This window comes from Apodemus sylvaticus, chromosome 7, assembly GCF_947179515.1.
Source record: "Apodemus sylvaticus chromosome 7, mApoSyl1.1, whole genome shotgun sequence".
Taxonomy (NCBI): Eukaryota; Metazoa; Chordata; class Mammalia; order Rodentia; family Muridae; genus Apodemus; species Apodemus sylvaticus.
Genome location: NC_067478.1, coordinates 132,444,452 through 132,472,109, shown reverse-complemented (window position 1 = coordinate 132,472,109; position 27,658 = coordinate 132,444,452). Strand labels below are relative to the sequence as shown.

Genomic DNA, 27,658 nt, shown 5'->3' with positions numbered 1-27,658 from the left:
CAACAGATTCTTCAACTTTAACAGTTTATTTTTCAATTTTTTCCTAAAATTTAGTTTGCCTACACATTTAGTTTTCTTTGTCAACTTTTTACGTGTATTTATTTTCAATGCCAAATCTTAATTTTAAATAAATTTTCTGTATATTTCTTCAATTTTATTAGAAGTATTTTCCATGAAAGCCATCAATTTGATTAGACTTTTTTTCCATGGTTTGTCAGTTTTGATGTGTTATCTATGTGTACACTTTCATGTGTATTATCGTACATCAAATTCTTCAATTTTAATACACATATTTATATATTTCTTCAAATTCAGTGAAAATGTCACATTGGCATCACTGTCAGTCACTCAGAGACGGCTGGCCCTGCCCCTGACGTCACGCCAACCCCGCCCCTCGCCCATCTATCTCAGCCCAGGGCGGGAGCCAGGTTGGATTCCCTGGCTGTCACCCAGCAACCGCTGGCCGCGCCCCCTGACGTCACCCGAGCCCCGCCCCCACCCCGTGACTGTGCACCTCAGCCCCTGGCGGGCTCCATGTTGGCGTCCCTGTCCGTCACCCGGCAACCGCTGGCACCACCCCTGACGTCACCGCAGCGCCCGCCCTGCATCCAGCCTCCTGGAACGGTGTCATTTCCTGTCTTTAATTTTTATGAATGAAAGTGGGCTGGGAGTTTGAATGCGCGCGTTGGTCGGAGGCGTGGCTCTGGAGTAACTCCTTGCTATCCTCCTGTCGTCTCCGCAGACGCGGTCTGTGAGTTTGGAGAGGCCGGGCAAGGCGCGGGCTTCCCACCCTGGAAAGTTTGCAGCGGGGCGGAGTGCAGACCCGCTCTGTGCTCCTCCGGGCACGACCCTCCTGTGGGAACGGAAGCTGAGCCTGGCCGCCATGGATCGCTGGGCTGTGCGCCCGGCCCTCGCTTCTGCGTGTGAGCTGCTGACACAGGCAGGGAATTCACAGGGCGATAAACTGAGTCCGGTTCCTAACAACACAGCCGGGCTGTGACGTGACAAAGACCTGGTAGAGTTTACAGAGGTCTAGGCTGCTGCTTTCCCAAGGAACGTAAATGATCAGGTTGCAGCTGGCTGGGGTCCAGGGCTGTGGGATGGGCAGGGCTGGGTCCCAGACTATTTTTTTTTTCTTTAGTTTTGTTAATTATTTATGTAGTAGTTATTTATATTGTTTTCCTTTGATGTTTGCTGTTTTCATTATTGTGCAGCAAAGACACTTTCCTACAATCTGTTTGATATTTTGGATGCTTCTTTTACATTTACAGGCACCTCCATTAGTTTAAGAAAGTTTTCATTTCTGATTTTATTGGAAATGTTTTCTAGACATTTATGCTGATTGAGCGTTTTCCCTGTGGCTGTGCAGCTTGAATGCTTCTCCGTGACCTGCTCTGAGCTCTGCTGTTGTGTGCTGTGAGGGGACCTCAGGGAAACGCTGAAATCAAGACATGGTGAGCACAGGATCACGGCCCACAATGGGGAGGAACATGCGGCTGAGCAGTGTGTCCTCTATGGGGTTGGATCGGAATGATCATCCAGATGTGAACACCTGTGAGGTTTCTCGTGGTTGCTTCTTACTTGATAGGTCAGGACATGACCTCTGAATAACTTCAGTATCATGGCTGATTGTAATTCTGTCCAAAACATCTGGACCAGTTGCTTTCTTGTAGAAGCATGGGTGGCTTCTGAGACTATGCAGCATCTTTTTGCCTTTTATAATATACAATAAGAAAGCAGGAATAGACCTGGAGAGATGGCTCAGAGGTTAAGAGCTGTGGCTGTTCCTACACAGTTCATGAGTTCAATTCTTAGCAACCACATGGTGGCTCACAACCATATGTAATGGGATCTGTTGCCCTCTTCTGGCCTGCAGGAATACATGCAGGGAGAACATTGTGTGTGTAATGAATTAATTCCTTAAAAATAAGATGGATATGAAGCTAATAGTTGTGATTTCATACATTTCTAGTTTTTGTTTTGTTTAGTTTGTTAAATTTTTCTGCTGCAGTTTTTTTTAATATTTGCTTATCTTATATGTGTAGTGTTTTGATTATTATGTGGCAAAGGGACTTTTTCTCAGTCTGTTTAGTATTTTTGATGGTTCTTGTACGTTATCAGACACCTTCTATAGTTTAGCAAAATTTTCATTTATGATTTTATTGGAAATATTTTCCAGACTTTATCCTCCTCCTCTTCCTCCTTCTCCTCCTCTTCCTCCTCCTCCTCTTCTTCTTCTTATCCTCCTCCTCCTCCTTCTTCCTTTTCTTCTTCCCCCTCTTCTCCTTCTTCTTCCTTTCTCCAATTGTTTGTAACTTTGCTTTCTCATATGTTACAGAACGCTTTGTTGTTTAGGCCCAGTAAAGTTTTATAATCCAGATTTATTTTTGACCATTGTATCCAATTTTTTTCTATTCATTTTTTTCTTTTTAAAAATATATTCTTTATTTACATTTCAAATTTTGTCCCCTGTCCTGGTTCCCCCTCCCCCAAAAATCCATTAAGCCATCTCCCCTCCCCAATCAACCCTAAACTGCTCCTCTTTTCTGATATTCCTCTACATTATGGTATCAAGTTTTTCCAGGGCCAAGGGCCTCTCCTCCCTTTGGTGTCTAACAATACCATCCTCTGCTGCCTATGCGTCTGGAGCCATGAGTAATTCCATGTGTACTCTTTGGTTGATGATTTTTGTCCCTGGGAGCTCTGGAAGTACTAGGTGATTCATTGCTGTTCCTTCTGTGGTACTGCAAATCCCTTCAGCTCCGTGGGTCCTTTCTCTAGCTCCTCCATTGCGGACAAATGATATCTCACAATTATTATCAGGAACTATACAAAATAGACCATGCAACTCTAGTGCTTTAAATCTTATTATAAATACCAAGTCTTTTGTGTATTTTACTTGGAATCCTTATCATTCAATTGTGGTAAAAAATTAAATAAATAATATTTACCACAACAAGGTGGCTTTAATTATTGTTTCTGTCCAATGATTGGAATGAAAAATAAGATGGCCAATGATACTCAGTAGTCCTGGCTCTTTTTCTTTCTAGAAAATGTGCTTTCAGAAAGCTTTTTAAGAAGATAAAAGGATGACCTTGAACTCCAACTATATAGGATCAGAGTAGAAGACATAGAAGTCTCTTTATATAAATACTTCTTTTTTAAGACCATTAAATGTTAACACCAAAAGTTAAAATAGTTTTAACAAATAAATCCACAATTTATTGTCATAAATAAAATATTTTTATTCCCCATTTCTAAGTTTCAATGATAACACATTTTAAAAGTATCATAGTTTATCAAAGGATAAAAGGTAAAATTATTGTTTTTCCCTAAAGAAAATTGACAAAGCATTTCTTTAAAAAAAATTTATTTATTTATTTCATGTATGTGAGTGTAATATCCCTGTCTTCAGACACAGAAGAAGAGGGCAGAGGATCCCATGACAGATGGTAGTGATCCACCTTGTGGTTGCTGGGAATTGAACTCAGAACCTCTCGAAGAGCAGCCAGTGCTCTTAAATGCTGAGCCTTCTATCCAGCCCTGAAGTACATTCTATACATCAAAAATAATTTACTCAGGATATCTTTAGACAAATTCACATGACCTAACTAGTTATTCCCCTTACAAATTATAGAAACACTGGCCACCCATGTCCTCTCATTTCACAGAGTTTTAATAACATTTAAAAAGGCCTTCTGTGATTATATTAATTCAAGGGAGTTGAAGATATGAAAATGGTTGTTGTTTAATTTAGACAATAAGTCAGAAGCCCTGTGCTGACCTTTCTATCTTAGTATATTTATTGGTTTTTTAATGAGGCATTTTGGGAAATAAATATTGTTTAAATTATTAAACTGTTTTTGTCTATATAAATATTTACACATGTATATTTCATTTTCAAAAGCAATCATGTATCATTCTTACATTGAGTGAAGACATTGTCCAATATAAAAAAACCAATCCTGCTCTAGGAAAGCAAAAATCTTTAAAACTAATTTAGAACCCTAAGGGATAGTGACCATGTTGTGCACTAGAATTGGGATAGGGTTCATAGAGATACCACTGTGACCAGATCTGTATGTTTACATATATCAGGTACTTAAAAGTAGACCTTACAATTTAAATATATATTCTCATGTTACCCATTACAAATAAAGATTCAGAGACATAATGTCATTTCATATTTATTTTACCTGTGGGGATTTATTCATTAAATATACATTTGTCTTTTCATATTAATTTTTAAGTTTTATTTATTCTGAATAAAAATAACTTAGTCAAAGTTAACCAGTTTACTTTACTTGTAATCTATTTGGTATTAAGAAAATGATGTGAAGAATAAACCATGATTCCTTGTGGATATTCTATATATAAGTAATAAAAGACAAATTTCATTAAGCCACGAATTTATGTTTATTGCTTGTGTAAGATTTTTTTACATAATTTTCATTGATTATTTTGTGAAAACTTTACAAAAAATCTTTAGTAAGCATATTTTTAATTTGGACGGAAAATAAACCATACATATCTAGAGCAGAAGAGTACTGAAGGCCATTTTATCACTGAGGGGAATTAGCTGTATAAATAACTGACACTGAGACCCAACACAGGGTAGCACAGATATTCTTTGCTGGCAGCAGTCAGTCTTGCCCTTGGCAACTTGTCCCTTGATTATCTGTTTGATTTTGTGAATATCAGAGTCATCACTTCCTTTTTCAGTATGCTAGTTTGGAAGTGGTATAGATAAACTTTTAGGTTCTTTAGAGAAACCATTGAGTGAATAAGGTAGAAGCTATCAGAATAAGAACAGAACAAAACATTAAGATATAAAATGAATAGCTTATAGTTGTGGTATTTTGTGCAATTGGATTCCTATTGACTCAGTGAGACCAGCAAGAATAATGATGGAGACCATTTTGTCTTGTACAATTTGGTTATGTTTACTAAAGATGTGGTGAAGACAAATGGCCCATGCAATACTTATGATATTACCAAAGAGGGGCACCAAGTCCCATGATTTTGTACATCTTATGAGGATCCCCAGGTGAAACTTAGAAAAACTAAAGGAGTAGTGGTTTTCTGTTGTATGTGAACAGGACCTCATAATAATGTAAGGATATTTCCCATCTGGGAATTCTAGGTTCATGGATAACTCACATTCCACTTTTACTGGGACAGGAAAGATTTTGGTATTATAAAAAATGAGGACTAGGAAGGCAGATGAGCAAAAAGATAGAAACTGAGTTCACATACAACAACAAACAAATCCTTTGACCTGATCCTGAGACTGACCACAACCCTAACATTTCTTCGTTGTGTAACAGGGATACGATTGACTCAGTGGGACCATCAAGAATAATGGTGGCCACCTTAACCCTAACCCTGAGGCTAACCCTTTTCCTAAATCTCTAATCCTATTTTAACTCCTTAATTTCCTAAGCATCCTAACCCTAACAACCCTTGTCCTGATCCTAACCATAACCCCCTAATCCCCTAACCCTAACTCTAACCCTGCTTACTCTGGGGGATGTTTCTCAATTATACCGTTTGAAGTGAGAAACCCTTTCTTAATCTTGATCTTTTGAGATGTTCTGATCCACTTTTGATCTAGGCTATATGTGTTTTTTGCAACCTACCTACAGAAGTGTCATGAAAAAGCAGTTCTTTTGTTTTGGTACTTGTACTATTTTATTTTATGAAGCAAAGGTGATTTGTTTGTTTGTTTTTTAAACTGGCATTAGGAAATACTTATATCTTAAATATACTGGTATACACTGAAGATCAGCTGTAATATCCTGCAACATGAAATCCACCAGTCCTTGATTTTTCTAACTCCCCTTGGCTGACAGCCTTTATAAGGACATTCTATTAACTACCCTTTCTATATACATAGAAAGATTAGTTTTTCTCTATGATTTGAGATAGGCTTATTTAGACAATCTGTACTAATCCAACTGTATTTTGTTTTTTAATTTGCCACTGTTGAAAATGTGCTGACTAGTAATAGTGCTCAACAGTGTTTCCCTTATCTTTCTGGCTTTTCTTATTGGGTTGTTTGCGATGGGAGCTTCAGTTTCCCTGAGCCCAGGATTTAGACAAAAACAAAACACTGAGTTTGTTTTTGTTAGTTAGTTAGTTTGTTTGTTTGTTTGTTTCTTTTTTTTTTTTTTTTTTGAGACAGAGTTTTTCTGTATAGCAGAGGCTGACCTGGAACTCACTCTGTAGATCAGGCTAGCCTCGAACTCAGAGACTCATCTGCCTGCCACCCAAGGGCAAGGATTACAGGCATGTACCTGGCTAAAACTGTTGTTTCTAAATATCAATATTTAATGTTAGTAACCGGGGTGATACATTTGGTCATCAATCCCTGGGTCAGATTGATATGTCCAATGCACCTTCAGTAATGGTATAGGCAAACTATTCATCATGATTATGGGAAAAAGACAAGTGCTTTGAGGAAACCTCAGGTACAGGTACTGGTAAGTGCAGGGTCCTGGCTCAGAGAGGGGAGGAACAGGTAGCTGACCAGCCTGGGCTGGAATGTTGTTCCTCCCACAGAGCTGGGTGGGGTGAGATACCTCTTGGAATCTTATTTCAAATGTTAGTGGAGTGCAAACCACTTCTGAGATCTTGAGAAGGTGTGGCCGTGGATGCCAAGCACTCTTTAATCTGAGGAGGGCTAAGATTCACTGACCAATCAAGGGTGCCAGACAGACCTGCCAGTCAGACAAAGAGGCGGGATCTTCCGGGTGCCTTTTGGTGTGTTCCCTGTGGCTGTGCAGCTTGAATGGTTCTCTCTGTCCTGCTCTGAGCTCTGCTGTTGTTTGCTGTGAGGGGACCTCAGGGAAGCTCTGAAATCAAGACATGGTGAGCACAAGATATCTGCCCACAATGGGAAGGAACATGCGGCTGAGCTGTATGTACTGGGGTGGTGGGTCCACTATGGGGTTGGATTGGAAGCATCAGCCAGATGTGACCACCTGTGATGTTTCTAGTGGTGCCTCTTACTTTCTAGTTCAGGCAATGAACTCTTAATAACTTCAGTATCACGGCTGATTGTAATTCTGTCCCAAACAGACCAGTTGCTTTCTTGTAGAAGCATGGGTGGTTTCTATGACTATGCCTTGCCTGTGTCCAAAGCTTTTTGTCTTTTACAATATACATTAAGAAGGTTGGATTATGCCTGGAGTGGTGGCTCAGAGGTTCAGAGTTCTGGTTGTTCTTACACAGGCCATGAGTTCAATTCTTAGCAACCACACGGTGTCTCATGACCATATGTAATGGGACCTGGTGCCCTCTTCTGGCCTGCAGGAATACATGCAGGAAGACCATTGTGTAAGTAATGAATTTATTCCTTAAAGAAAAGAAGACAGATATGAATCTAATGGTTCTGATTTCAAACATTACTAGTTTTTGATTTGTTTAGTTTGTTAAATTTTTGCTGTATTTTCCCTTGTTTCTTTAACTAATATGTTTAGTGTTTTGATTATTTTGTGGCAAAAGGTCTCTTTCCCAATCTGTTTGATATTTTCGTAACTTCTTGTACATTAACAGGCATCTTCCTTTAGTTATGGAAAGCTTCCATTTGTGATTTATTTGAAAATATTTTCTTTATGCTAATCTTCTTCTTCTTCTTCTTCTTCTTCTTCTTCTTCTTCTTCTTCTTCTTCTTCTTCTTCTTCTTCTTCTTCATCATCATCTTCTTCTTCTTCATCTCCTTCTTCTCCTTCTCTTCCTTCTCCTCCTCCTTCTCCTTCTCCTCCTATTCTTCCTCCCCCTCCTTCTCTAAATGTACTGAGAAAGTAAAACACACAAGTTATCTGATGCAAAAAAGATGGTTTATGGGAAAGGAGAGGAGTGAGAACCTGAGGATGGTGACTTACTTTCCTGGCTGGTAATCCTTATCTTCCTATGCTGGTGTCTAGGTATCTGCATTTTTGGTGATTATTAGTCAAGGTACCAGTTTCTCAGTTTGTCTTTTTTTGTGTGGAAGTGTTATTCCAGTGTTATAGATTTCTGTCTAGATTTTCATAGTGTTAGCTGAGTGTTGCCTCCTTTACTGACCTGGTTGTTATGTTCAAGAGAGATTGCTGGTTAATGTGTAAAGCTAGGAGAGAAGGTGGGCAGGATAAGGATCTCTTAGCAATGCACAAGGAGACATAATCCGGAGAGAGATGCTGCTGCCAACGTTTCAACATTTGAGAGCTACAGTCACCTGAAGGAGCCTCAGTTGATGGTGTGCCCTCATCGGAATGGCTGATTGCTATGTCTGTGTGAGGTAGTGTGGATGATTGATGTGGGAAAGGTCTTCCACTGAGTGTGACAATATTCATAAGCAAGTGGGCCTGGGCTGGATGATAGAGCTACCTGAGCATGGGCCACTGACCAAGCAGGAGTGCAAGCCAGGAGGCAATGTTTGTCCAAGCTTTTACCTTCAGTTTGTAGCTTCAGTCTCTACTCTAAATTCCCAACATGATTAACTGTGATCTGAAAAAAAAAAAAAAAACATTCACAACCGTTTATTACCTGAGATGCTTTTGCTCAGAGGATTCCCTCACAAAAACAGAGTAACAAGTTAGAACAACAAAAACATCCACAAAAGCATTATCAACAAGTGATTTCTCTGCTGAAAAGAATCTATGTTCTCTTTTGAAGGAATGTGGAAATTACCAGAAATTGAGATGGCAGAAGTCATAGAAAGCTGTTCAGGGATCTTAATCGGTTGCTCTCATAGGACTTGGGAGATTGGAGTGTTGACACTATGCAGGAATAGGTAATTGAAATCATAGAATTTCAGATGGAAAAAGACAAGGTAAATTTGAGCAAGAGGTCATTTGTGTTATATTTTGGTCACAAATCTTTTCTCCATGGCTTATACCCTGAAATACTGAGTGGGGTACATTTTTAAAATAATGGACTAACTTCTAAATTTTCATTCTATTTATATGTATTTGTTCATTTTCCCCAATTATTTATTTACCATTTATTTATTTAATTTAATTTCCGCATTCTCTCAGCTCTCCCAGCTACTCTCTGGAAGTATAAGAAAGTGTATCCTCAGTAATGCCAGGGATTGGTGCTTGCCCATGGGACGGGTCTCAAGTTGTGGAGGGTATAGTTTGAACATTCCCTCTTTCTATGCTCCATGTCTGTGCCCACATTTTTTGTAGACAGATCAAATTTTGGGTGGAAGCATTATTGATTCTGTTTGTGTTCTTAACTCTCCACTGGGGCCCTTGCCTGGCTGCAGGATGTGGCCCTCTTCAGTTTCCATAGCTCACTGCTATGTGTCTCAGCCATGATCACCCTCATAGACTCCCTGTTGCCTTCCCTTTCATGGTCTGTAGCACATCCTAAAGATGTCTCCATCTTTAGACCCCGAGAGCTTCAGATTTCAATTCACTTTCCTGATCCTATGACACTTCCTTTTCTCTCACCACACCTGTTCCTTGCCTCCCCTTCTCCTCTCTTAACTACTGGCCCTTCCAGCTCTGTCTCTTTCATTTCCCTCATATGACTGTTTTATTTCCACTTCTGAGTAAGATAGAGCCATGCTCATTTTAGCTTTCCTATTTTTGTTTGTTTGTTTTTGCTTTCTCTGTGTAGTCCTGGCTGTCCTGGAACTCACTCTGTAGACCAGGCTGGCCTCGAACTCAGAAACCCGCCTGCCTCTACCTTCCAAGTGCTGGGATTAAAGGCATATGCTACCATGCCCAACTTTAGTATTCCGTCTTCTTTTCAATGATATATTTATTTATTATATGTGAGCACACTGTAGCTGTCTTCAGACACACCAGAAGAGGGTGTTGGATCTCTTTACTGTTGGCTGTGAGCCATCATGTGGGTGCTGGGATTTGAACTCAGGACATTCACAAGACAAGTCAGTGCTCTTAGCTGCTGAGTCATCTTTCCAGCCCCTTACCTTTCTTCTTCTTTAGTTTCTTCAGAGCCAAGAAATGTAGTGTGGATACCCGGTATATTATGGTTATTATTCATTTGTGAATGAGTACATACATGCATGTCCTTTTGGGACTGGGATACCTCACTTAGGATGATAATATCTAGACATATCCATTTGCCTGCAAAATTCATAATGTCCTTGTTTTTACAGGCTGAATAGTATTCCATTTCGTTTTTGATCAATATATTCTGTTTCCAAATGTTGCTTGAGGGACATCTTGATTTTTTTCAGTTTCTAGCTGATATAAATCAAACAGATGTGAACTTAGTGGAGGACATGCCCTCGTGGGTTGATGCCTAAGAATGTACCCAAAGTGTAACACTTCCTCCAGTTAAGACTTAAATTCATGGAAGGAGTAGGCAATGTGCTTCCTAGTGCCAAGAAGGAACTTTAAGTAAAACCTGCTGCAAGTGTGGTCCATGTGAGGCTGGGTCCACCAATCCAGAAGTCAAAGTTAAGAGGATCATTTCAGAAATGGTGCTATTTCTGAAAATTAATAGATTAAAAATTCAAGTTCTTGGATTCTTCCTCTATGGTTTCAGTTTGGCACTATTACAATCATGTTTGTGCAAAGGTAGAGGTCCAAAGAAGACTGAGAGTTAATTGCAGTGAAGTTATGGGAATGATGCTTGAGTTACATTTTGCGACCACAACTTGTTGAGATACCTAAGGCATTGAGAAATCTGACATGGAGAGATGTATACAGGGAAAGGAAGTACCAAAACTGAGAGATGACTGAGGAATTACAGGAATAGGGCCATCTAAGGCTTTAGAAAGTGAAGTTGAATGTGTCTATAACAAAGTAATAGGAGTTTATGTTTATCCTGCTGAGTTTCTTACCTTGGTCCAATCATATCTCCCTTTGTCACATTCCTATTTATTGGAATGGGAAGGCGTATTCTGTGCCATTTTAAGTTGTAAAGATATAACTTGCTGTCTGAAATTCAAGGTCATGGACTCTCCATCTATGGTTTCAGTTTGGCACTTCCCCAGCATTATTTTGGTTGGGTCTGATGCCCAGGGAAAACTGAGAGTTCGTTGCAATGAAGTTCTGAGGATGATGCTTGAGTTGCATTTTGTGACCACTACTTGTTGAGCTATATAAGGCATTGACAAATCTGCCATGGAGAGATGTTTACGAAATGAATTAACAAAACTTTTACAAGATGAAAGTTTCAAACTTTTGCCTTGAGTGTCAGAGGAAACTTTAGACATTTGAACAGTGTAGGAGCTCCTACAGACTCTTGGATAACTGAAGAAAGATTGAATGCATTTTCATCACAGGATGAATATTTGCCAGTAGTGTCAAGGGTTCAGCATGCAGTTGGTTGAAACAAAAAGCATTAGATAGAATGATGACTTTGACCGCTTGTCTGTCCTGTCTGCTTTCTTTGTGGAGCTTGTGAAGATCGTGTCAGAGGGGCCTTTCCAGATACCTTCCAGTACAGTGTTTACAGGGTGAAAATTTTTACTTTTCCTGTTTTTTTGTTTGTTTGTTTCTCCAATAATTTATATATTCATTATCACCCTGATCACTGTCCCCATTTTAGCTCCCTTGCTATCACCGTGTTCCTCCCCCCAGTCTCCTCTACATCTTCTTTGAGAGGTTGTGGGGCCCCCAGGTATCCTGAAAATTGATGCATCAAGTCTCTTGTGACTTAAGTGCCCCTTTTCCCACTGAGGCCAGACATGGCAGTCCAGTTAAGGAAACAAATTCCAGAGATAGCCCGCAGCTATAGGGAAAGTCTCTGCTACAATTGTTGGACACTCATGAGGACTGAGCTGCACATTTGCTACATATGTGCTGGTGGCTCTTGAATGGTGGCTCCATGTCTGAGTGTCCCCAAGGGTCCTAGATACCTGAGTCTTTTGGTCTTACTGTGGAATTCCTACTCTTTTCAGGGATTTCAACCTTTCCACCAACTCTTAAAAAGAGTCCCCAAGGTTCATGCAAGGTTTTACAGTGAATCTCTGCAGCGTTTTCAGCCAGCTGGTGGATGGAGCATCTCAATGCACTGCTGTGTGGGAGCATATCAGAGGATGGTTAATAATGTCATAGATAGGAGCTTGGCCATAGGAGGGCACTCAAGTTGGGCAAATTTTCATTGTCCATTCCCACAGTCTCTGCTCCAGATTTACCCCTGCATTTCTTTTAGAGGGAAAAATTGTGTTTTTAGTGTCTACTGTGTGGTGGTTGAAACTAACCCTTCAGCTTTCTTCTCATGCTCCAAAACATTCACTATATAAACTCTTTCCATAAATCACATAAGATAAAATAGATATATTTGCTCTTCAATAATAATGTATTTTGCAAGCCTGGTGGTTTTATATTTTTAATTTATTTTTGTTTTTGGCTTTTCCTTGGAAAACAATTTTCTCTATGAAGCTTTCCCTGTCCCGATAGTAGGAAGAGAAACCACAAAAGCTGCAAGACATGTTTTTGTAAAATAAGCATATCTTTTTGAGCAGTTCTTTTTCCACATCTTTTGCTTTGAAATTTGGCCAAATTTATAGACTATATTCTATTTCTCAGGATGGCATATATTCATGACATCAATATTATCTAACGTTTCAGGGTCATTGGTTTTCAGATGTGTGATGTTCTGTCTGCCTTGTGTTTGTTCTGAAATATTCAAATAAATAAGAGTATTTTGCTGGTTCATGATTGAGAATATCATGTGTTTCTCATCTTTACTGTAGTCAGAAGATGGCCTCAGAACTCTTGATTTTGAAGTTATGAGTAGGTGTTGCCCCCCCATGTGTTTGGGAGAAATTGTCCACAATTATTTGGTAGACCAACAAGAATTTTCCAACACTGGAGCACTCTCTCGTGCTCTACAAATCTTATTTATGATCAACATTTGTATTACTATTATTTCTCATATGTCTATTTGTAACTGTTTGAATATGCATTCCCTTTTAGAAAAAAAATATTAATGCTGAAGTTTAAACTGGTTTAATTCATGTTTCTGCAAGATGAATATGGAACTGTAGTGAATATATAATTCTTTGTAGGAAATTTAGTGAAGAAAAGTGAGTTCACTATCATTTTTCTTTCCTTGGTTGATTTTTGCAGGGGCTCAATGGTCTTAATATATAATTTTTGCTCTGCTAGAACACATTACATAGACCATACTTGTATTCAGCTCAAGTACATACACCTGCCTGAACTTCTGTGATTAAAGTCATGAGCAAATACACCCAGCTTGCCCATCAGTTTTGTAGTAAGAACTTGTTAATAAAATTTTTCAGATGTGGGCTCATAACTGTTAATATGTGGTTTCCCATGCATCTCCCACTCAACTGGCATTTCTCTTATAAGGCTGTATCCTATCCAAAGTATTCAAAAGTGACACAGGTGAATCTGACAATTCAAGCTCCTTCTAAAATGACACAGGGATTATAAATTCTGAGTTAGGAAACGATTTGAGCAAGTGCCAAAATTATATGAATATGTTTTCCAGGAAGTTTATGTTTTTTTTTATAGTGATGTTAGTATCATGCTTTCTGTTATACACGTGTATGGTATGTTTAGGATGCAGTGACTTTTGATGATGTACATGTGAACTTCACTGGGGAAGAGTGGAATTTGCTGGATCCTTTCCAGAAGAATCTCTACAATGATGTGATGTTGGAAACCTACATGAACCTCAAAGCTATAGGTAAGACTGTTATTTTTTTTCTAACGGAAACAAATAATTCTTGGTTATTGATGATCTTCTATTATTTTAACTGCGAATAATGAAGATTGAGGTGAATAATTCAGTTTCACTGAATGTTCCCTATAGTTTCTTTCTTTCTTTCTTTCTTTCTTTCTTTCTTTCTTTCTTTCTTTCTTTCTTTCTTTCTTTCTTTCTTTCTTTCTTCTTTCTTCCTTCCTTCCTTCCTTCCTTCCTTCCTTCCTTCCTTCTTTCTTTCTTTCTTTCTTTCTTTCTTTCTTTCTTTCTTTCTTTCTTTCTTTCTTTCTTTTTGAGACAGGGTTTCTCTGTGTAGCCCTGGCTGTCCTGGAACTCACTTTCTAGACCAGGCTGGCCTCGAACTAAGAAACCCGCCTGCTTCTGCATGCCAAGTGCTGGGATTAAAAACATGCACAACTCTCTGTAGCTTTCATAGTGAAGTGAAAATTCACAATAACTTGAATTTTGAATAATTTCCAATAATATAACATTAATTTTCTGGCACTGTGTTTTAGGCTATAATTGGGAAGACCATCATCTTGAAGAACATTGTCAAAGTAGTAGAAGACAGGAAAGGTAATTTTCATGTACAAGCTTATACAAATTTGCCTCTGAGGAAATTTTAATATCTCCTGAAATCTCCATTGAAAAGCAAGAGTGTAAAATAAAAGTCCTTCAAGTGTAGCTATTATTATAATATTCTTACAAAGCCATGTACCTCAAGATCCGATATATGATTAGTGTACCTATTTGATATGTAGCTCCTTTAGAGCTATAATGTGGAACTGCCAATCTGTATAGTCTCATAGTACTTAGATATTACACATTGAGTAGTGATAAATTTATATCCTAAACAATCTAATAAGCAAATAGTCCATAGTAAAATTCATGATACTCATATTCTTGTAGTAATATTGTTAGGTTTGGTGAGAGGGCATTTTATGAGTATTAAGAATGTTGTTGTAGAGAAACATTAGTCTATATTTCACATATTATAAGAAACAAAACTTCAAACAATGTGACTGCAATGTGTAAACCATTCATTTGTCATTCTTTTTATTTTATTAGGTATACCTTGTGTCACAATGGGTCAAAACCATGTGAGCATAGAGATATTGAAAGAAGCAACATAAAATGTTTGTTCTAGATCAATGAGAAGATATGTAATATTCTGCCTTTTATAGACATTAGCAAAATTATAGATATTTGTAGTTAATTGGTTTTCTAGTTTTACAAGGGACCATCTCCAAACTCATACTGTAGAAAACCTTTATGCTTATTAGGAATTTGTAACATCTTCTGTGTGTCCTAGTTCACAGTCAAATGTGTTGTAATTCACACTACAGGAAAAGTATTAATGCATTCAGTATTATAAAGATCAGAGCTGGGGGTAAGGGATGGGACCATGTATGGGGAGAGACGGAAGAGAAACCCAGGAGAATGTGTGGAAATATGCAGCTCTTGGGAGTGAGTGGTGGTAGAGAATTTCTGGCAAGTTCCAGAGTCCTGGGATGTGAGAGACTTCCAGGAGTCAACGTGGGTGACCTTAGCCAAAATGCCTAATACTGGAGAGATAGAACCTGGACAATCCACCTCCAGTAGACAGGGCCCCCAGTGGACAGATGGGGGCACCAACCCACCCTTGAAATGTTTGACCCAGAATTGTTCCTGTCTAAAAGAAATGCAGAGACCTAAGGAATGGCTAACCAGTGACTGTGACATCCTCTAGCCCATTGTTCTCAGAGAATAGCCGCCCAGACACCTGACCATCAGCCTCCTGCAGAACAAGCAGAACCAGTTTCCAGCCTTTAGGGGAGAGGCTTGGCCTGCCTATTTATCTTTGGAGAGATGCATTAAAGGTTGAGTCTTGAACAAGAAATCATGCCTGCCTCCATGTGTTTTCTCTTGCCACCTTGTTCTTATCCCAGCTCTCCTTCCAGAGAACCCGCTGTTAGCATGTAGCTGCAGGCGGCTACAAGTGACTGGTTCAAGTTGGGATCCATCTCATAGGTGGGCAACAAATCTTGGCACTAGTAATGATGCTGTGTTGTGCTTGCAGGAGCCTATAATGCCTGTCTTCTGAAAGGCTCTACCAGCAGCTGACTGCGACACATGGAAATACTTAGAGCCAATCATTGGAATGAGGCCCGGGATCCGTATGGAAGAGTTAGGGGAATGATTGAAGTAATTGAAGGGGATGACAGCCTCATCGGAAGACCAATAGTGTCAGCTAACATGTACTCCTGAGAGATCCTAGAGATTAAGCCACCAACTAAAGAGCATGCACAGGCAGTTCCCAGGCCCCCAACACATATGTAGCCAAGGACTGACTACCTTGTCTTGCCCCAGTGGGAGAGAATATGCCTAATGCTGTCGAGACTTGATGCCCCAGAGAAGGGAGATACCCAGGCTGGGGACCCTCTTAGAGGTGAAGGAGAAGGGGCATGGAGTGAAGAACTCTGGAATGGGGAACCAAGAGGAGGGCAACATTTTGGATGTAAATAAATAATTGATTAAAAAAGGAACCAAGAAAAAAAATGAGTGTATACTCATACTTTCAGTCTTCAGAAGAGAAATTGGAGCTTTTTAGCAAATAAAACTGGACTCAGCAGCACACATACTAAAATTGAAACAATACAGTGAAGATTATTATAGCCCCTGTGCAAGGATGATGCTCAAATTTATGAAGCATTCCATAAAACAAAAGAAAGCACATAAAACACTCTAAAATGATAATGTGAGGGGAGAGAATTATGTTCCAGCAGGAAGATCATCTTCACCTGTGGTCCATAAATAAGCTATAGAGGGCTTGTGAATGTGTAACACTTTTGATGCAGTCATATGTGTGAAATGTCTACTTATCAGTCACAGTTAACAAATGTGACTTTCCTATGCTTATGTTTACATGTAGCAACAGTTAACATCAGAAGCACCAGTGTCCTTGGATACTAGTTTATATTTTCTTGATGATGATGGTCCCCAAGGAATATAATTTGATCAGAATATGATAAATGTGTACTTGATTTCTATGAAGCAGGATTCTAATCAGGATTAACTCAAATCACCAAAACAGTTGAATCAGATCCAAGATTCTTTGAATGAAGTCAAGACTGGGTTTCTTTTAGATAGGAGCTCACTACTCTGCCTAAAAGCTGCCTTCGTAATCTTTGTCTCATAATCTGGAAAAAGACTGACTTTCAAACAGGGTTAGAGAAAGAGACATAGTCAGACATTTGAGCATAACTAGACACTGGCTTTTAACTGGGAGTCAATTTAAAAAACTCAAAATGTCACCATCTGTAATTAGAGTCTTGAGAAGAGTAGATCATGAATGGAATTTAGCTCAGTTCCATCTCACAGTAGGTGTAGTGGATTCCTAAATCCATAGTTTAGTTATCACCTCAGTTCTAAGATACATAACTGGAATGGAAATACTTAACAGCTTGCATGGATTCACTGAACTATGGAGTGTCCAAGATTACTATTTAAGGATATTTGGAAGCCACTAATGGAAGTAGTAAGGCAAAGCCAAGATCACATGCTTAAAAAAATTGCAGACATTACAGCCTTTTGTGCTGCAGGAGTGTATTTTCTTAGAGATTGGAATGGTGGTTTTTTATTATACCCTATCTGAATTCATCTTTTCATACAATATAGAAAACATGGATCTTGAAGAATTATTAAGAAATCCAGCCATGCCATGGCTCCTATATAGCTATATTTTTAGGTGTGACTAATATTTGGAGTAAATTAATAACCTCTGCTTTTACCCAGGATGCAGCTAAATTAACTACCAAAGTATATTTTTAACTAATTTTCCCTTTTTGTAGGTTACTCTAGGTAAATATTATCATTTCAGTAAATTATTATCATTCTTTTTTAGTGACAAGGAACAAATCTGGTTTTAGATTCTTGATGTGTGCTTTAATCCAAAGCATACATTTTTATGTTTTACTTAGCAGCATGCAATATTAGCTAATAAAGCCTCCTAGAAGACCTGCTTTTATATCAAGTTATTTAAAGGTCTTCCCCTAGAACCCCTCAGGGTTTGTTGATTATGGCCTTCCCTAAATGCTGTAGCAATACAATCCTCACTTCAGAATTTCAGGTTATGAATTGATTGTGCCTTGCACTGTTTATTATCACTCCATGTTTCTTGGTTTACCAAGTTCTTCTGACAACTGCTCTCAGACATGCTGTGTGATTTCCTCTTGCCTCAAGCCTCACACTTCTCTGGTTTTCTGCAATGCTGTCAAAATGAGTTGTATTAAACCTAAAGTTCTTTGTCTTTAACTAAACTCTATGAGTAACTTCTAATTCTTAGCAATGAATCTTATAAATAATGATTTGTCACCCCTTTATTGCTATTGTTGAACCTGTAGATGTTGGATTCCATAGAGAGAGAACGAAATGTGGATTTGAAACAAGAAAAGAAATTTAGCACTAGAAAAGAACATTAACTGTGTGTTCTATTTTAAGCTAGACATAGTTTGAAGTAGACATAGAGCTTTGGATGCTGTAGTGTTTGGATCTCCTAAAAATTTTACACATATGAGTGAAGATTTCTTTAAGAAATGAAAAAGCTATGTGGTTCTAGTAACACAACAACATTCGTGATACAAATTATATTAGTCACTGTTTGTCTTAGGGTTTCTAATCCTGCACAAACATGTTTAAGAAGTTGGGGAGGAAAGGGTTTATTCAGCTGACACTTCCACATTGCTGTTCATCATCAAAGGAAGTCAGGACTGGAACTCAAGCAGGTCAGGAAGCAGAAGCTGATACAGAAGCCATGGGGGATGTTTCTTACAGGGTTGCTTCCCCTGGCTTGCTCAGCCTGCTCTCTTATAGCACCCAAGACTACCAGCCTTACCCACTTGATCCCTAGTTGAGAAAATGCCCTACAGCTAGATCTCATGGAGGTGCTTCCCCAGCGGAAGCCCCTTTCTATGTGATAATTCCAGCCTGTGGTAAGTTGACACAGGAAACCAGCCAGTACAGTGTTCTAGTGCTATGAAGAGATACCATGACCAAGGCAATTCTTATAAAAGAAAACATTTTATTGGAGGGCTGCCCACAGTTTCAGAGGGTTAGTCCACTATCATCATGACAGACAGTATGGTTGAATGCACAGCGCTGTAGTAGTAGCTGAAAGATACATCCTGATCTCCAGGCAGAGAGGAGCTAGTCCAGGCATAGGTTTTTGAAACCTCAGAGTCCATCCTCAGTGACACACTTCCTCCAACAAGGCCACTCCTATTCTTCTAGTCCTTTCAAACAGCTCCACTCTTTGATGACTAAACATTCAAATATATGTGCTTATGGGGATCATTTTTATATAAAATAACTTTTATTTACATATTTTTTCTACAGAACATAACTGCCTTTTTAGAACAAGAAAGTTTACAAAAATACCAGCATTACATCTTTTGTCAGAAACTTCAAGTAAGGCAGTGTATATGGTCACTTGCACTTAGAATAATACAGTGGTAGAGAGTAGATAATGTTTGTCTGTGTCTTAATTATTTATCAACAATTAAACTTTTAAGCCACAATCGTATTCCTGCTAAGATATAAGTGATTGGCAGGAAAAAAAAATCAAGAAAAGGAAAGACTCGTAATTACATTTTCTTGAAGATTTATATAAACAAATTTTGCAACATTCTTACATCATCGTAGATCTTTTTACTTTATAACCTAGGTACACTGATTATTTTTCCCCCAACACTTGTTTTGAGGCTATAACAATAGGACAGTTTATTGACTGACTTGATTTTTCTACAGAATGTTCTTATTTTCTTTATAGAATAAGTTACATCTTTCATAAAATTGCTTTAGTACAGACAATAAACTGCAGTTATAAAATAAATATTATTATGGAGATAAGTTGTAGTTTAGTCCCAGTTATAACCCAAGTAACATTAAGAAAAGTCTTTTCAGAACATAAATTTTTCAATTTACAAAAATGGCATTGAAAGACAGTGTGATTTAGTAACATTAATCAAATGAAATATATAAATATTTGTGAGATTTTTCAACTAATTTATCCATCTTCATTTATAACAGAGATGGTAATAATCCATATTATATTTTAAGACACAGAATGAGAAATGTGCTCATAGCACATCAATGAACTATCATCACTCTCAGATTTGCTAAGCCCATTCCTCTTTTGTTTAGAAAGTTGAAAACTGACACGATTTTATCAATATAAAAACATGAATATTACCTAGATGTAAATTTTTTCAGTTGAAATATTGACCATTTCATGACTCATTCAATGTAATATTTTAAACTCAGTATATTTTTTATTTACATTTCAAATGATTTCCCCTTTTCTGGTCCCCCACTCCCTGAAAGTCCCGTAAGCTCCCTTCCCTCCCCCTGTTCTCCCACCCACCCCTTCCCACTTCCCTGTTCTGGTTTTGCCCTACACTGCTACACTGAGTCTTTCCAGAACAAGGGGCCACTCCTCCGTTCTTCTTGTACCTCATTTGATGTGTGGATTATGTTTTGGGTATTCCAGTTTTCTAGGTTAATATCCACTTATTAGTGAGTGCATACCATGATTGATCTTTTGAGACTGGGTTACCTCACTTAGTATGATGTTCTCCAGCTCCATCCATTTGCCTAAGAATTCCATGAATTCATTGTTTCTAATGGCTGAATAGTACTCCATTGTGTATATATACCATACTTTTTGCATCCATTCTTCTGTTGGGGGATACCTGGGTTCTTTCCAGCATCTGGCAATTATAAATAGGACTGCTATGAACATAGTAGAGCATGTATCCTTATTACATGGTGGGGAGTCTTCTGGTATATGCCCAGGAGTGGTATAGCAGCATCGTCCAGAAGTGACGTGCCCAGTATTCTGAGGAACTGCCAGACTGATTTCCAGAGTAGTTGTACCAATTTGCAACCCCACCAGCAGTGGAAGAGTGTTCCTCTTTCTCCACACCCTCTCCAACACCTGCTGTCTCCTGAATTTTTAATCTTAGTCATTCTGACTGGTGTAAGGTGAAATCTCAGGGTTGTTTTGATTTGCATTTCCCTAATGACTAATGAGGTTGAGATTCTCAGCCATCCGAAGTTCTTCAGGTGAAAATTCATTGTTTAGCTCTATACCCCATTTTTAATAGGGTTACTTGGTTTTCTGGGGTCTAACTTCTTGACCCCTAAAAAAATAGAAGGGGTCATACAAAGTCTTCCAACCAAAAAAGCATAGGACCAGACGGTTTCAGCACAGAATTCTATCAGACCTTCAAAGAAGACCTAACACCAATACTCTTCAAACTATTCCACAAAATAGAAACAGAAGGAACACTATCCAACCCTTTCTATGAAGCCACAATTACACTGATACCAAAACCACACAACGATCCAACAAAGAAAGAGAACTTCAGACCAATTTCCCTTATGAACATCGATGCAAAAATACTCAATAAAATTCTTGCCAACTGAATCCAAGAACACATCAAAACGATCATCCACCATGATCAAGTAGGCTTTATCCCATGGATGCAGGGATGGTTCAATATACGGAAATCCATCAATGCAATCCACTACATAAACAAACTCAAAGAGAAGACCGCAAGGTCATTTCATTGGATGCTGAAAAAGCATTTGACAAAATTCTGCATCCTTTCATGCTTAAAGTCTTGGAAAGAACAGGAATTCAAGGCCCACACCTAAACATAGTAAAAGCAATATACAGCAAACCGGTAGCCAGCATCAAGCTAAATGGAGAGAAACTTGAAGCAATCCCACTAAAATCAGGGACTAGACAGGGCTGCCTCCTTTCTCCTTATCTTTTCAATATTGTACTTGAGGTACTAGCTCAGGCAATTAGACCACATAAGGAGGTCAAAGGGATAAAAATTGGAAAGGAAGAGCCAAACTATCATTATTTACAGATGATATGATAGTCTACCTAAGTGACTCAAAAAACTCCACTAGAGGTCTCCTACAGCTGATAAACAACTTCAGCAAAGTGGCAGGTTATAGAATCAACTCAAGCAAATCAGTAGCCTTCCTATACTCAAAGGATAAGCAGGCTGAGAAAGAAATTAGGGAAATGACACCCTTCACAATAGCCACAAACAGTATAAAGTATTCTTTGTGTGACTCAGACCAAACATATGAAAGATCTTTACGACAAGAACTTCAAGACTCTGAAGAAGGAAATGGAAGAAGACCTCAGAAAATGGAAAAATCTCCCATGCTCATGGATCGGTAGAATCAATATAGTTAAAATTGCCATTTTGCTAAAAGCAATCTACAGATTCAACGCACTACCCATCAAAATCCCAACTCAGTTCTTCATAGAGTTAGAAAGAGCAATTCTCAAATTCATATGGAATAATAAAAAACCCAGGATAGCTAAAACTATTCTCAACAACAAAAAAAATTCTGGGGGAATCAGTATCCCTGACCTCAAGCAATACTACAGAGCAATAGTGTTAAAAACTGCATGGTATTGGTACAGTGACAGGTAGGCAGATCAATGGAAGAGAATTGAAGATACAGAAATGAACCCACACACCTATGACCATTTGATCCTCAACAAAGGAGCTGAAAATATCCAGTGGAAAAAAAGATAGCCTTTTCAACAAATGGTACTGGTTCAACTGGAGGTCAGCATGCAGAAGAATGCGAATTGATCCATCCTTGTCTCCTTGTACTAAGCTCAAATCCAAATGGATCAAGGACCTCCACATAAAGCCAGACACTCTGAAGCTAATAGAAAAGAAACTAGGGAAGACCCTTGAGGACATCGGTACAGGGGGAAAGTTCTTGAACAGAACATCAATAGCGTATGCTGTAAGATCAAGAATTGACAAATGGGATCTAATAAAATTACAAAGTTTCTGTAAGGCAAAGGACACCATCAAAAGGACAAAGTGGCAACCAACAAATTGGGAAAAGATCTTCACCAACCCTAGATAGAGGTCTAATATCCAATATATTCAATGCAATTTTTTAAATCTTAAGCACATTTACAACTTTTGTAAAAATATTTCATATGTACAGATATCAGTACCTTTGGAGATGAAAAATTATTTTCCAGAGCTGGGAAAACTCACTTGACAGAGTGCTTTCCTTGCTTGAGAGAAGAGACTATGATACCTTTATAGTGATTGTCCTGCTTTTGTTTTTTTTTTTTTTTTTTTTTTTTTTTTTTTTTACTTTTTTTGGTTTTGTTTTGTTTTTTGAGACTAAGGCTGGAGAGAATGGCTCAGCAGCTAAGAGCACTGACTGCTCTTTTGAAGGTCCTAAGGTCAAATCCCAGCAACCACATGGTAGCTCACAAACATTCTTAAATGAGATCTAACACCCTATTCTGGAGTGTCTGAAGATAGCTACAGTGTACTGACATATAATAAATAAATAAATAAACAAATCTTTTAAAATTTTTTCTATATTCTTTGTTTACAGCCCAAATGATTTTCCCTTTCCTGGTTTCCCCCTCCCCATAAGTCCCATAAGCCCTCTTCCCTCTGCCTGTTCCCCAATCAACCCCCTCCCACTTCTCTGTCCTAGTATTCCCCTACATTGCTGCATCAAGTCTTTTCAGGACCAGGGCCCTCTCCTTCCTTCTTCTTGGGAATGATTGATATGTGAGTTGTGCCTTGGGTATTCACAGCTTTTGGGCTAATAATCCACTTATCAGTGACTGCATTCCATGTGTGTTCTTTTGTGATTGGGTTACCTCACTTAGGATATTTTCCAGTTCCAACCATTTGCCTAAGAATTTCATGAATTCATTGTTTTTAATTGCTGAGTAGTATTCCATTGTGTAAATATGCCACATTTTCTGTATCCATTCCTCCATTGAGGGATATCTGGGTTCTTTCCAGCTTCTGGCTATTATAAATAAGGCTGCTAGGAACATAGTGGAACATGTGTTCTTATTACATGCTGGGGAATCCTCTGGGTATATGCCCAGGAGTGGTATAGCAGGGTCCTCTGGAAGTGTCATGCTCAGTTTTCTGAGGAGCCACCAGACTGATTTCCAGAGTGGTACAACCATCTTGCAATCCCACCAGCAGTGGAGGAGTGTTCCTCTTTCTCCACATTCTTGCTAACACCTGCTGCCTCCTGAGATTTTAATCTTAGCCATTCTGACTGGTGTGAGGTGAAATCTCAGGGTTGTTTGCATTTCCCTAATGACTAACGATGTTGAACATTTCTTAAGGTGCTTCTCAGCCATTGGAAATTCTTCAGGCGAATATTCTTTGTTTAGCTCTGTACCCCATCTTTAAAAAAAGAAAAGAAAAAAGAGTTTAGAAAGAGGATCACAAATTTATGAATATCCACACCCTCATATATAATTCAAGACTGATCAGGAACACATGAATCCCTGTCTTTCAGGAAAATAAACTTGCAACTTAATTTGTGGAGTCTAAGTAAATGATCGCTCTATCAACCTGGTCTTTTGTTGCATGTAGTTTTATGAACACACTTTTCCAGGGACTGTGGGAGTGCTACCAGCCCCTCCCAGCTCTCTTTTGTCCTGTGTGGCTTACCCCAGAGACTGATTATAATCAGTTCCAACCTGGCTTCCTTACTGCCTCTGCCTCCGAAGTGCTGGGATTAAAGGCCTGCACCACCATTGCCTGGCCTGGCTTCCTTTCCTAAATGCCTTTGCTTCAGCTTGGTTCTTATATCAGTTGCTGCCAGCCCCAACCAGGCGTCTTTCTCTATCCAACTTTGCTCCAGGTGGGGTTGCATTACCAGCCCAATCCTGAGATCTTGAGGATCACTCTAGAATCTGCAGTTAAAGGACACACAGACAGCTGTATTATTTTTGAACTTGCCAGCTGTGAACAATTGCTGGGCACATGATTTCCTGCCTGGAAAGAAATGCCCTCATCAGTTTTTATCTGTTATCTCCTGCCCTAAACTCAGTGTCTTGTATCAACTAGCCCCTCCAACCTCCTTGGCCCCTGCCCATAGTGGAGGCTACAGGTCCTAGCTGTCATGAGACTTTACATGATTTCTGCTTTCTTTTCATTCTAAGGCATGGCCCAGAAGGCCCTATTCTCTTTCCCTGCATCCCTTTTCCTCATGGGACCCAGAAGTCCCGCCTATCCCTTCTGGCCAGCAGTTGGTTCCTGGACTTCTTTATTGACAAATCAAAAACCAATTAGGGAACTAGACCATAGTATCAGCACTTCCCTCACATTCTTCCACTCAGCACCACCAAGGAGCTGATGTTCATGGCAGCCCTATTTATATTAGCCAGAAGCTGGAAAGAACCCAGATGTATCTCAGCAGAGGAATGGATACAAAAAACGTGGTATATATACACAATGGAGTACTAGTCAGCCATTAGAAACAATGAATTCATGAAATTCATAGACAAATGGATGGAGCTGGAGAACATCATACTAAGTGAGGTAACCCAGTCTCAAAAGATCACTCAAAGTGTGAACTCAGTGATAAGCGGATATTAGCCTAGAAGCTTGGAATACCCAAGACACAATCCACATATCAAATGATGTCCAAGAAGAAGGAAGGAGTGGCTACTGGTCCTGTAAAGGCTCAGTGCAGTGGTGTAGGGGAATACCAGAACAGGGAAGTGGGAAGGGATAGATGGGGGAACAGGGGGAGGGAAGAGGGCTTATGGGACTTTCGAGGAGGGGGGACCCAGGAAAGGGGAAATCATTTGAAATGTAAATAATGAATATATCGAATTAAAAAAATAACTAAAAAAAAAAGGCTGAACATCTGCCATTAAGACAACTTGATCTACAAAATTTAAAATATTTTGTGGAAAAATATTTTATTTTCTGAACTAATGTGTCCATGTGTGAGGTTTTTCTAATTTGAACCAGGAAAATCTGTTAAGGGAAATAAGACCCAGAGAAATAGACTGACATAGTTTCTTGAGTACGTAAAGTTCAGACATGAAAACCAAAACTTGTCAACCTACTTTGCCTATGGACAAAAATGTATGCTAATTGGCAGATTCTACTGTAGGAACACAAAAACTTCAGATACTTGGCCTTCCAAATTGTAAAATTCAATCTTATTTTTAGAACCTAAGTTTTTTTTTTTTTTTTTTTTTTTTTTTTTTTTTTTTTTTTTATGTGGAAGCAAGTGGTTCTTTTCTAACATAGGCATAGAATTCTTTCTTTCAGGTGATCTTAGCCTCACCTGAAAATGTCAGTCTAGCCTCGGGGGAAAAGGTGAAATATTTCAAACAAACGAGTTTCTTCAAAGCCGATCTGAAATGAGAAATGCTAAAAGTGATATTGGTGGTTACTGGATGAGAAATATAAAGATAGCACACCAGTTTCATCTGAGAAGGCAGAACTTTGCATTGACCCAGCAGACATCTGGTCAACCAATTACTGTTTAGAAAAACAAACAAGCAACAGATGTAACTTTGAAGAATTAATGTCACTAATAGAGAGAAAATGGTCTTGGCCACAAGAGCTATGATCTCTATAGGCCAAAAAGATATGTTCCCTTTATTTTTTATTCATCTTTTTTATTGTCTATTTTCTTTATTCTTCAGAATTTGCGATGTGTTCCAATGCTGAAGAACCCACTGATAAATACTTTCCTTGTTTCTTACATGATTTGTAACAAAAATGCAATGATTGTAGAAGACTTTTATGCAATAAAGGTTGGGGAGAATCTAGAATTCTTTCTAGTGCTGTGACAAAGGCCATGACCAAAAGCAACTAAGAGGAGGAAAGGATTCATCTGATTTACACTTCCAGGTCATAGTCCATCATTGAAGAAAGTCAGGGCAGGACCTTAAAGCAGAAGACATGAAGAAATGTTGCTTGTTTGCTTAATAGCTCACTTGCGCATACTTGTTATATAGTTTGAGAAAGAGAACAGTGACACTCAAAGTGAACTGCTTTCCTACATCAAATAGCAGCCAATGTACCTCTTCCTAACTCATGCTTGAAGGTCAAACTAATCTAGACAATCTCTCAATCACGGCTTTCCCCAACATGATTCCAGGCTATATTGATTTGAGAAAGGTGATTAGGACACACAATCAGAGATAATACCAATGTCTGATAATTGTTGCCTGTGATTTACACTTAGCATATAGTTGGGAAGCCCCACATGCTTTGACTCATTCTTTTCTCACAGAATTTTGAACATACAGTATTGTTAACCACATTAGTTAAGAAACCAAAGGAAGAAGATAATTTAAAGTGACAGGACTGCCAGGTGGTGGTGGCACACGCCTTTAATCCCAGCACTTGGGAGGCAGAGGCAGGCAGATTCGAGGCCAGTCTGGTCTACAGCGTGAGTTCCAGTATAGCCAGGGCTACACAGAGAAACCGTGTGTCGAAAAACAAACAAAAAAAATGACATGACTAAATAAATGGAAGAATTATTTAGTCTGGCAAATCTTGCTTTTGAACCTGTGCACTTAATGCCTCACTAATGTTTCTGAAATTATCACAGATTCAGTGGCTGGGAACAAATTTTCAAATCTCTGTTACTGGCTAAAGCATATTGCCAGAAAAGACTGTTGCTCTACCTTTAAAGGCAGCCAACTATATATTGAAGAGGATTTGAAATAGGATTATTATTAGAGTGGTTATATGATTAATAATCTAAACTGTGATCCTTCCTAAATCTATAAGGAAATAAGGGTCAGTTGAAAATCACCAAGGGAACTGACATAAATTAGATTTTCTTATGTGAACTAGGACATATAGTTAGGATGACATAGTTCATCCTCATAGGGTATGTTTCAGCCTCAAAGAAAGACACTGCATGTCTGTGTCTGTGTATCTGTCTGTCTCCCTCTTCTCTCTCTGGTGAAATAATTGCATGTCCTATATACATTGCATGTTAATTTATGCATGTTACCACGTATGATTTTTTTACACACTCATATGCCTTTATTTTATGGGCAGTTTTGGGGATAATCTTGATTGATCTTGACTGTTGCCTCATCATGATGATGAAATTTAACCTAATCTCTCCATAATGTCATTTCATATGAATGATTACTTTCAAACAGGTTATCTAATTT

The 27,658-nt window shown here is 38.7% G+C and overlaps 1 protein-coding gene and 1 non-coding gene across 3 annotated transcripts; both read left to right on the top strand.

The window, feature by feature from the left end:
• Window positions 1–672: 672 nt before the first annotated feature.
• LOC127689474 (zinc finger protein 431-like) lies at window positions 673–15,487 on the top strand. 2 transcript variants are annotated; one of them, XM_052189197.1, is made up of 5 exons: window positions 673–923; window positions 1,370–1,454; window positions 13,500–13,626; window positions 14,157–14,217; window positions 14,710–15,487. In XM_052189197.1, exons 2-5 carry the CDS (start codon window positions 1,452–1,454, stop codon window positions 14,786–14,788), a joined length of 270 nt encoding a protein of 89 aa, XP_052045157.1. In that variant the 5' UTR covers window positions 673–923; window positions 1,370–1,451; the 3' UTR covers window positions 14,789–15,487. The 2 variants fall into 2 exon arrangements, with proteins under 2 accessions (XP_052045157.1, XP_052045158.1); XM_052189198.1 differs by lacking the exon at window positions 673–923 and having other exon boundaries at window positions 1,296–1,454.
• A 755-nt stretch (window positions 15,488–16,242) lies between these two features.
• LOC127690258 (U6 spliceosomal RNA) lies at window positions 16,243–16,344 on the top strand. The gene has a single exon (XR_007978994.1). It is a non-coding gene; the product is annotated as a U6 spliceosomal RNA (small nuclear RNA).
• The last annotated feature ends 11,314 nt before the right edge of the window (window positions 16,345–27,658 follow it).